This window comes from Arachis ipaensis, chromosome B6 (genome assembly GCF_059453495.1).
Source record: "Arachis ipaensis isolate K30076 ecotype BB chromosome B6, ASM5945349v1, whole genome shotgun sequence".
Classification (NCBI taxonomy): Eukaryota; Viridiplantae; Streptophyta; class Magnoliopsida; order Fabales; family Fabaceae; genus Arachis; species Arachis ipaensis.
This window is the reverse complement of record NC_142441.1, coordinates 125,603,909-125,616,295: the sequence shown is the minus strand read 5'-3', so window position 1 is coordinate 125,616,295 and position 12,387 is coordinate 125,603,909. Positions and strand designations below refer to the sequence as shown.

The following is a 12,387-nucleotide window of genomic DNA, read 5'->3' as shown; positions in this document are numbered from 1 at the left end:
TAATAAATTTATAAATTTGGTTCAGTGGCCAAGAAGCTTTTGTACATGCTTAAAGTCCCTGGTTCAACTCCTATATATAACATTTTTAATCATATAATATAACACATATTATGGGGTGCGGGTTGGGCGGGTAGGGTTGAGACTCAACCCGCACCCTACCCGCTCCGTAGGTCAACCCGCTCCGCGTCCAACCCTACCCGCAGCGGATCAGGTTGGCAACCCTACCCGACCAGATTGGCAACCCTACCCGACCAGATTGGATCGGATTGGGTACCCGCAAATAGAGTCCATGCTGCCAGGCCTACATCTGGTCTATTTATTATTAGAATTTATTTATTTTATGTGTTAAAAATATATGTTAAAATTATAAATTAAAATTTTTTATTAAAAATATAAAAAAAATTAATTCTTATTCTTATTAGTATTTCTCCTCCTCTTTCTCATCCTCCTCCTTCTTCTTTCAAATTTTTATTCTTCTTCTTCTACCTAATAAAATTTATCATTTTTTTCTGTTCGCGTTTTTCTTCTCTGCTCGCATTCTTCATTATTGATCTGCATTGAATTTAATGTAATAAGTTTCGTCGTTCTTCTTCTTCTTCTTCTTCTTCTTCTTCTTCTTCTTCTTCTTCTTCTTCTTCGTTTTCTTCTTCGATCTACACTTCTGAATGGAAACAATGAATTATTCAACTTCAAATCAGTTGAATGAGGTTATTACGTTGAGACAGCTAGGGAATAATTGCTGCATGCTATCACAATAATCTTAAACATTGAACAAAGTAAAAGGAGGCCACCGAACCGAACAACATTCATTTGGTGAACCAAAATCACAAAGGCCACCGAACCGAACAATGTACATGTGGTGAATAAATGATGATGAACTTTCAATCAACAAGAATAGTATTTCTCCTCCTCTTCCTCCTCCTCCTCCTCCTTCTTCTTTCAAATTTGCGCTACTCGTAGGTTCTTCTTCTTCTTCTTTTTCTTCTTCTTCTTCTTCTTCTTCTTCTTCTTCTTCTTCTTCTTCTTCTTCTTCTTCTTCTTCAGTTCAGTGGATAGTGTAACTAGGGCTTTGAAATTGGTTTTTACTCTATTCGGTACTTCTTTTGCATGGAGAAATACTATTCTTGTTGATTGAAAGTTGATCACCATTTATTCACCATATGTACATTGTTCGGTTCGGTGGCCTTTGTGATTTCGGTTCACCAAATGAATGTTGTTCGGTTCGGTGGCCTCTTTTTACTTTGTTCAATGTTTAAGATTATTGTGATGCGTTTCAAAAGAATAATCCAAATCGCACTCATTCAACTGATTTTGAAGTTGATTCATTCATTGTTTCAATTCAAAAGTCCAGATCGAAGAAGAAAACGAAGAAGAAGAACCACAAAGCTAATTACGTTGAAGTCAATCCAGATCAAAGAACGCGAGTAGAGAAGAAGAAGAAGAACAAGAAAGAAAATGCGAGCAGAGGAGAACGGTGAAGCCTATAACGCGAGCAGAGAAGAATAAGAAGAAGAACTGAGGAAGAAGTAACGTTTTTCATAATGAGCGGGCGCGTGTTTTTACTCTCATTAATGCGCGTGACTCTATTTGGGATTGGGCTAGGGATGGCAACGGGTCCCCATGGGGCAGGGACATGCCCCCCGCCCCCCGCCCCCCGCTTCCAGAAACCCTCCCCGTCCCCGCCCCATCCCCATGACGGTACCGGGGACCCCGTCCCAGCCAGATATTAGGATATCCGCGGATATCCGCGGGGTTTGGAGAAATTAAGGAAACAAATAAGAAAAAATTTAAAAAGAACAAAATCTAGTAAATAACAATAATTTCACAAAAATCTCAGTATTATGATCCACTTTTACAGTAAAAAGTTAAGAATCCAAACCCTAATTCCAATTTTACAGCAATAGAATCTAACTCTAATCCAAATTTATCAATCAACAAAATCCAAACCCTAAACATAAACCCAATTTCACATTAACAGAATCAAAACCCTAAATTTAAAACCAGTTCACATAAATAGAATTTAAACCCTAACTCCAGTGTCCCAATTTCATAGCAATTTCATAAATCAAAAATAAAAACATACATTAAAACCAATTTAATCAATTAACAGAAATATCCAACTTATTGTAAGGTGGGCCGGCCACAGAGACAGAGGCGTGGTGGGAGAGGCGTCATCGGCATCGTGGAGCAGAGGCGTTGCTGGAGGAAGCTTGTCATCATCATCGCAGATCTGAGGCTTCGTTGCGAAGCAGAGGTGGAGGCGGCGGTGAAGCTAACAGCAAGCAATGAGCAAAGTAGTGAGAGGAAGAATGAGCAGTGGCAGTGATGGAAGAAGGTGAGCGACGGCAGCGATAGAGGAAGAGTGATGAGCGGCGGCAATGATGGAAGAAGGTGAGCGACGGCAGCGACGGAGGAAGGTGAGTGGCAGCAGAGCCAGAAGAAGGTGAGGGACTGAGAGTGAAGACGCCGGTGACGCAGTTCGAAGGAAGAAGGAGGAGGTGGGAGGTGTTGGAGATCAGAGATTGAGTGAGACGACTGTGAGAGAGAGGCTCGTGTGTGAGACAGTGAGAGTGAAGTGGGTGAGAGAGAGGCACAGAGTGTGTGTTTGAGGGATAGGGTTTCAAGAAACTTATATATATACACACGAAGGCATTTTTGTAATTTTACAATCACGGGTAATAAACGGATACCCACGGGGCAGGGACCTCTCCCCCTGCCCCCGCCCCGTTTATTATACGGGTACCCGTCCCCGCCCCCCACGGGGAAAAAATTCCCCCCAAACCTGCTCCCCGGCGGGTAAATCCCCGCGGATACCTGTCCCGCCGGGGATTTTTGCCATCTCTAGATTGGGCCAACATGGTTACATAGATGTGTAGCGCGCCCCATAACTTAATAACTTATAATCGTATAATTTAAATATTGAAGAGTGTTAGGGGGACAGCAACTTTTGTGATTTGTAGTCATCAAGTAATCATCAATAATTTTTTAATAGTGTGAGATTTTATCCAATGGTGTGGGATTACTCATTTTTTATTTGCTGGTTACATACTGGTCAGAATTTAATAAAGTTACTGGCCCCTAGACTTTTCCTTAAATATTTTATAAATAAATATTTAAAAAAAATTATATTACATGCATTAACAATTTTATTAAACAAAATTTGAATTAATTAATATCTATTTTGGTGTTATAAAACAAAAGCTAACCAAAAGATATATTTCCAATTTTTTCTTATATCAATAAAAAAATATTTTCTTGGTGAAAAAAAAGTGATTGGTTCTCAATCTCTTAGTTGGTTGAATTCTTTTGTACTATCGTGTAGCGTAATTAATGTATACTTCAGAAATATTTAGTCATTTAGTTTAATTTTATATGATATTAAAAAGTAGTACAGAAATTTAAAAATACAGTTATAATAATATGAATTAAATGTGCTTTTAAGAACATTTAAAAAGGATTAGCTTCGTCAATTTTAAAAATATAGTCCATTCATTCATTTTTATTTGTTATTCCAACCAAACACATGCATGTTTATTTCAAAACTTGAGCTTAATATAATTCTAATTAGAATTATTGATTATTAAAAATGTAATTGATAATATATTCAATTATTAGTTTTACAGTATCTCATCAAATGAGTCTTTAATGCTTGATAAGTACAAATATAATTTAATAATTTTATTGACATAACACGTTCTAATTAAAATAGATGCACAATTCATGTTAAGTTTTATACCAACAAAAATGTACGTAATTATTTATTTTGCACACACAAAAAAATATTCTTGTTAGATGAATGTCGATGTACCAAGCTGAATCACGTATTCACGTTTACATGCCTGTTTCTGTTACATGACTCGCAAAATAAAACTAAAGGTTAATAATCAAATTAGTCTCTAAAAAGATAAGATATTTTTTAAATTTATATTTAAAAAATTTTTTTAATCAAATTGGTCCTTTAAATATTGCGAATTAATTATATTTATTCTGCAGTCACTCTATTAATAATTTTTTTTAAAAATTAATATTGTAAAACGTTAATTGATAATATATATAATACTTAATATATTTAATTGGACATTAAACAAATATATTTATAAAAAATTATTATTTTAGTTATTTTTTCTAATTACAAAAATCATATTCCTAATATAACCTAGTGATTAAATTGATAGATTTTCGTAAACATATTTACTCAAACGTCTAATTGAACATGTTATGTATCACGTATGTTATTAGTTAATATTTTATATCATCAATCGTTAACAAAAGTTTGAGTAGAATAACTGAAGGACAGATATGATTAATTCGTAATCTTTAATAGACTAATTTAATTAAAAAATCTTTTAAAAATAAATTTAAAAAATATCTTATTTTTCAAAGACTAATTTAACTATTATCCTTTAAACTAGCGTGCACAAAGCATTTCATACGATAATAATATAATTAATCAATGCAAATTTCAAATGATGTGACCATATAGTATTGGAAGCGGTTCACGTATACCGTTGTACTTTAATAGAGCATTGTAGTTTCCATTATTTCAACCAATAAAATTTGTAATAAAATATAACGAAGGATGAGATGAAAGGGGGCTTAAGAATTTCAATATGGGAAGAAAATGGGTGTTTTGGCTAGAAATGGAGCAATGGTGTGTTTCACCCAATGGTGGATGCAAGCTCAAAACGCAGGGGCGTGTTGCCTGCGACAAGTGGCAGGCGAGATGACGTGGCGCAGCTTGAGCGGGAACACGTGGCATCACGTGGGGACGTGCTGACCTAGCACGTGGGGGCATGATGATGACGTGGCGAAACTTGAATAGTCCACGTAGGCATCACGTGGGGGCGTGTTGACCTAGCATGGGGGGGCGTGATGATGACATGGCGAAGCGTGAATGGTACACGTAGGCATCACGTCGGGGCGTGATAATGACGTGGCATCACGTGGGGGCGTCATGGGACGTGGCCAAGCTTGATTAGTACACGAGGGCATCAAGTGGGGGCGTGCTGAGTCAGCACGCAGGGGCGTCCTGATACGTGGCAGTACGTGATTGGAGTTCGCGGTGAATGCTACTTTATATATAAGGCAGTAGTCGGGTTCATTTTCATTCTGAGGAAGTGTGTGAGTATTCTTTGAGTGTGTTTCTGGTGTAATGGAGGGTACCGCAAAGTTGGTAGTGTATCGCGACGGTGAGATAATACGTAATACTCATGAGGGAGTGAGGTTTGTGTGTCAGAATCCGTTTTCGTTTGTGGTTCCATGCACCATGACGTTTATGGAACTTCAGAACGGTCTCTGTCAAAGCATGGAGAACGGTACATTAATGAGAGTGAGCAGAATTCTGTACCGGAATCCGATTATAGTTTTTGGTGGTCTAATACAGTTTGATACCATGCCAATCACTGACGAAGTGACTATGCATAATGTTTCAAATTCACCGGCAGACTCAGATGCGACAGCCACAGATTGAGCTGTATGTTGAGTTTGAAACCGTAGAGGCGGAAGGGATTCAAAATGACTTAGAGGTGGAGGATGATAGAGCTGCAGTGTACGAGAGAATGAATAGTGACAGCGAAGAGGACTTCGAAGCCACTTATGAAGCCGGCGACGAAGAGCAGGATGGTGATGCGGGAGTTGAGACAGCAGCTGATAATGTAGTGGTTCACCCATCGATCAATCAACCGATGAACGTGCCACCTTTTATGCGTGAGTTGGATCTCGACGCCATGCATGCACCGGAGTTTCCGGAATATTCAAACATAGGTACGTGATGACCGAATAATATGTTTTCTTTAGTATATACTTTGGATTGATTAATAAACGATGATGGGCACTTTCTGAAGGCGTTGCTGATCCCGAGGACGGAAAGTTCCGAATTGGAATGGAATACAGTTCTAGAAAGTCGGTCGTGGCAGCAATTAGAAGTTACACTATCGCTAGAGGAGTTGACTACGACGTGTATGAGTCTGAGCCACAGACGTTCTATGCAAAATGCAAGATGTATGGGTGCGGGTGCGACTGGCTTATCCGAGCCAGCTTGATACAGAAAAAAGGTTGTTGGAAGATACGCAGATACAACGGTAGGTACACGTGCACAACGGGAGTGATTTCACATGATCATTCCAAGTTGGACTCGGATACAGTTGCTGAGGCTATAAGGCCATTGGTCGAGACTGACCCATCCATAAAGGTGAAAACTATAATAGCCGAAGTCCATAAAACTATACCATCAGTTACCGAAAAGCTTGGTTGGCAAAGCAGAAGTCCATAGCGAAAGTTTTCGGTGATTGGGAGGAGAGTTACCAAGCCTTGCCGTGGTGGCTCTCGGTTATGGTTCAGAAGATGCCTGGGTCAGTTGTCCAGATAGAAACATGCCCACTCTACAATGGGAATGAAGAGGCGCAAGGGGTAAAAATACTTCATCGCGTATTTTGGAGTTTCAATCCATGCGTTAGGGCATTCAGGCATTGCAAGCCCCTAGTTCAGGTTGACGGAACACACCTATATGAAAAGTACAAAGGTACATTTCTGGTAGCTGTTGCACAGGATGGGAACCAGAACATTGTGCCTATCGCTTTTGCCTTGGTGGAAGGGGAGACAGCTGATGTGTGACACTTCTTTCTAAGGAATCTGCGAATGTATGTTGTCAGAAAAGATGGTGTGGGTATGATCTCGGACCGGCATGAGTCAATTCGAGCAGCAGTAAATCGTTCTGGAGGTGACTGGCAACCTCCAAGAGCATGGTGGATGTTTTGTATAAGGCACATCGGCAGCAACTTCCTACGAGCATTCAAAGTCCCTCACTTGCAAAAGCTTGTGGTCAATATTGGGTATTCAAGAATGGTGGAGGAGTATAACATCAACTATAAGAGGTTGAAAGAGTGAGGCGAGGCATATGCCAGGTGGTGCGATGCCATTGGACTTAGACATTGGGTATTGGCATTCGACGAGGGACATCAATGGGGCCATATGACGACGAACCTTGTCGAGTGCATTAACTCAGTGTTGAAGGGTGCCCGTAATCTACCTGTGTTGGCACTAGTCCGAGCAACATATTATCGGTTAAATAAACTTTTTACGCGGAAGAGTGTTGAGTCTCACGAACGCAAACGTGTTGGATATACTTATTCCGTATTCGCACAACAGCGGATAGAGGCAAGTATGCAACAGGCTGGGAATATAGTTGTGCACTGTTTTGACAGACGGAATGAAGTGTTTGAGGTGCACGAAATGACTAGCGGAAAGGTATTAGTCGTTGATCTTGCACGACGTACGTGTGACTGTGGGCACTTTCAGGTAGAACGAATACCATGTCGCCATGTTATTGCTTGCTGTACTAACCAGCAAATCGATTGGCACGTGTATGTGCATGACGTGTACAAGATGACAGAGGTCCGTAAGGTATATAGATTCGAGTTCTCACCGTTAGGTGATGCCGAGACATGGCCTGCGTATGAGGGACCCACTCTGGTCTTGTGGTTGTGGTGGCTGTGGTACATAATAAGGAACCGGCTCAAACACTGCATGCTGAGGTGGGACCTGAGGTGCAGCTGGCTGAGGAACATACGCCGACAATCTCAGCATATGTCCGTATGAGCGCATGTACCAATCCCGATACTCCGGGGTCGGTATGAAGTCCCAGGTTGGAAAGGGGTGCAGATCCCGCAGTCGAGTGTTTCGCCTGTTGTCCCACTCCGCTATCCACTCCCCATGCAAAACTGTCCAGTTATAAAGCTGCACTCCGCGAAGAGCCATGCAATGCTGGTCCAGTGGAATGTCCCTTGGTATTCGCACTGGGGGGGCTGTGCAAACCCAAACTGACGCATAACTCGGTCCGCAGGGTGCCATTCGATACACTCAAACAATAACAATGGAGCAACGATATCACACACATCAAGATGTCCGTGTAACTCGCCGGGTATGATCATTCCTTCGTACGGCTGCCACTCAAACTGCTACAGATAATTCCAATGTCATAACCCTAACATTAATGTATGGAACTATGATTCATTAGAACCATAAATATTTACCTCCTGCATGTAGTCTATATCATGCCTAAATGTCACAACAGTCTTCTCTAACCACGTTGTGCTCCGTTCCGAATGACTCCACCTGAAACATGTGTATTTACGTAAATTCTCCTAATTGAAACATGCATAATGAATATAATCTCTGACAAGAACCATAAATATTTACCTCATGGCAACTGGTATCTCAGCAGGTGGAAGGATATGTCTCGGTACGGGCGCAATACACGGCATTCGCTCCCATGCCCAAACAAACAACAGATTAAGAGGGCCATCCATCTCCTTCGTATCATATCGTGATGCACGACATAGTGCTCTGTAAAGATGTGCAAGACATGCTGAACCCCAACTATAAGTATGGATCCGCTCGAAATCGCGAAGCAACGGTAGATACTCTGCATGAGCGTATGCGGTCGACTTATCTGTGAATAGGGTCGACCCTAACAGACAGAAAATCTGACATCTCACGTATCTCCTTATGGACTCTTCAGTATCCAACAGCTCCTCATCTCTGATACTTCGAACCTAACCAAGCTTTATATAGGATTTCGAATTACGACTGAGCACCGGTTGACGTCCGAATATTGCCATGCTCTGACTCTGAACGAAATCACTACTACTATCAGTCCATCCACTCACAGGCTCTCTCCATCAATTGGTAAGCCAAATATATGTGCGACATCTTCCAATGTCACTGTAACCTCACCCACCGGCAACACAAAAGTGTGAGTCTCCGGCCTCCACCTTTCAACCAGAGCAGCTAACAACGGGTGAAATCCTCTTATCATCCCAATCCTAGATACGTGGTAGAATCTCGTGGCGCGTAAGTAGTTTTCAACCCTCGAATTCCAACTCTGTGGCGGATCCAATTTACGCACCAACAAATTTCTGTTAGGCTGCATCAACAAAAATATATTTGTTATATTATTTATAAATATTCATTTATTAATAAACAAATATTAGCATATCTATTTATAAAATGTATGTGATCACTTCAATTAATAATATTATTTACATATTTATTTATTTTAATATTTTATTTGTTAAAATTATTAACGTGCAGTGCATTACCATAATTAAAATATTTTTTCTAATATTTTAATATTATTAATAACAACGTATATATATTTTTTAATATTTATTTATTACTTTAACATTTATATATTAAACTTTTGAATATGTTCAACATACATATTTATTTACAGTATATATATTTTTTATTTTACTAGAGTATTATTTTTATATTTTTATCGTAGAGAAATATATTTTTTTTTTAAAAATTTAGTATATCGTATAGTATAGTATAATATAATATATATTTTATTTTAGTATTTTTATAATAGAAAATTAATTTAAAATTAAGAAAAAATAATTTTTTAACATATTAAATAACAAAAAATAACAGAAATTAAAATACACAATAAAAAAATAATTTACCAACTTACATATATAGGATGATCCAAATAATTTATAATATGTTCCTCTGGAGCATTATAATTACGAACCATTCTTTAAAATAAATACAAAATAATATTTTTTTTAACATCAACTATTTTTTCACCCTTTCTCCTGGTGGAGCAGCAACACCTTTCCCCTTTGATGAGTTCGCAACCCCCTTCTTCCTTCTCACTAACACCCTTTCTTAAGAATGTTGCCCTCAAACTCTCTCACTAACACTTTCTTTCTGTTGCAGTTGGAGGAGAAGGCTCTTTATATAGAGCATGAAGAGGCCACGCTTGCTGTTTACCGGGGAACCTGTCCCCTGCATAGCAGCAGCTGCAGCACGCCCCCCGTGGTGCAGGAACATTGGAACTCCATGACGCCAGCTCCACCTCGCCCATGCGTGGTGTTAGAACCGTGCATGCTCGTCGCGTCACCTCGCCCCTGCGTGGTGCGGACACGTTGCTCCATAGCAGGGTCACCACGCCCCTGCGTGTTGACTGGGTTCTCCACCGCCCGGTAAATCACCCCACCCTCCAATATTCTCCCAAAACACCAATATCTTTCTCATAATAAAAATAATTTCCGATGAAAGAGAGAATTTTGTAGGTGAAATTATTTGTTTGAAGAGCATAGTAGAAAAGTAACTTGCACTTTCCTTCACCTACATAATGAGAGATAAAGTTACTGTCTTATCCTTTAATGCTTTAACCAATTTGTGTTGAAAAGAGCTGAACGTTGTGATGGATTAATATGAGTGGGTCTCTTTTTCACTAGCATTTTTGTTATAAAATAATTATTATTTTATTTAGATTTTTAATATAATTGAAATAGTATTTAATGAAATATTTTTATTTAATAAAATGTTACACACACATATTATTTAAGCTTTTTTAATATATATACAATTTTTTTATAGTAAATAAATATTTAATTTAGATATTTATTATATCTTTATATTTTAAAATATTATCTTTATAAATTTATTTTATAACATTCATTTTAATATGAACTTTTATATTTATCATAATCTAATAATCTCAATAAATAATATTCACCGAAAGACCAATATTCAAATTTTATTTTTACCGAAATATTTTAGATGCAACCATAAAAATATATGTTTTTTTGTGTTTGAAAAAGATAATGAATTATGACAAAATATTTTCGTAAAAATAATCTTTATATCACTTTTTATATACATGTACAAGGAAATAATTTTTTTGTGATAAAAATTCTGTGTTAGTTGCAAAAAAAACTTTACAAAATTTTAATATTATTAAAAGATTTAATACTTTTATGTCTGTAGGAGTGGATTATTTAATTTAATTTTTTTAAAAAATATTAATTATATATATATATATATATATATATATATATTAAAAATTAACTACTATGTAGTTGTATAAAAATACATAATATTTTTTTTATATATTTTTAATCTATATTTTATATTTTAATATGTATTTTATATGAGTGATTTAATTCTCTTGTGTTTTAAAAACACATTTAATAGTATAATAATTAAAATATATGTTAATAAGATTAAAATTATATTATCGTTAAAAAATTTGAATAGGAAATTAATATTGTGTAAATATTATAAATGACACAAATATATATGAATGAAAATAGATAAAAATAACTGAGTAATAATTTTATATGTACTTGAATTTAGTTTGTGATGTATATCTATTAGATTATTTTTTTGAAAAAATATTTAAAATATTCTAAAATAATGTTATTGTGCTTGGAAAAAAAAAATAGTGCAACGCTCTTTAAATGCTATAATCTATAAATCTTAATTTTTGAATTCTAAATCCTAAACTTTCAATCCTAAGTTTTAAACCCTAAATCTTAGTAAAATTTAAACTCTAAATTTAAAGCATTAATATAAAATATAATAATAAAAATTAAAATTTATTTAATTGACAAAAAAATAACATTCCTTACTTAATAAAAAAATATTTAAGAATTATCTTTAAAATTATAATGTTAGTCTAATTTGATGAAAATTCAATAACAATGTATTTTACATTAAACGCAATATACTTATATATATGAATTTGAGAGAGATATTATCAAATTTTTTTTAAAAGAGAGACATTATCAATTTAAAATTATCAAAATTAACTAACTATTTATTTATGTACTATTTGTACAAAAATTAAAAAAATTACAATATAGTAACTAAAATCTAATCATCATTGTATATAAATCTTGAATTGTAGGTAAAACTACTTTTATATAAATTGAAATTGTGAAAATATATAAAATGACAAAAATACCTTGTTTGAATTATTTTTATTAAGTAGGTTATATTAAAAATTAATTACTAAAGTATATTTTTTGTGTGTCTTGATTAGACTCTTATTTATAAATTTAACAGATAATTATACAATAAAATAAATTATAAAATTTAACATCATTCACACAAGAGCATAATATATAAATTCAGTAAATGTGTCCCATTACAATTTTAAACTAATAACACTTGAATAATATTTATGTATATATCGTCGTATGAATTAATATTTGTAAACAAATATTTTCACCATATAGTAACAATATATACCTCCTAATGAATTATTATTTCTAGGTAATGTATCAAAACTATATTAATAACAATCAAGAATAAAATGTATACTTATATTATATGTATATTAAAAAATATTTACTAAATTAACTGTTTATATAAAATATATATTAAAATACAAAATATATAATAAAAATAATATAATAAATATATGATGTACAAGAGAAATACATAAAAAAAATAAAGGGTTTTCTTGCCGATGTTACTATGACATTGTTAAAAATGTGAAATTTTTTTATATTAATTGATATATATGTATATATATATTTATCAAAGTATAAATCAATAGTTGACTTAAAACATTAAAAATTAATATTCAAATCG

The 12,387-nt window shown here is 35.4% G+C and overlaps 1 protein-coding gene across 1 annotated transcript; it reads left to right on the top strand.

Annotated features, from left to right (window-relative positions):
- Positions 1-6,969: 6,969 nt before the first annotated feature.
- On the top strand, positions 6,970-7,596 carry LOC148562644 (uncharacterized). Its single transcript, XM_088490942.1, has one exon. The coding sequence runs from the start codon at positions 6,970-6,972 to the stop codon at positions 7,594-7,596; it is 627 nt and encodes a 208-aa protein (XP_088347068.1).
- Positions 7,597-12,387: the final 4,791 nt, after the last annotated feature.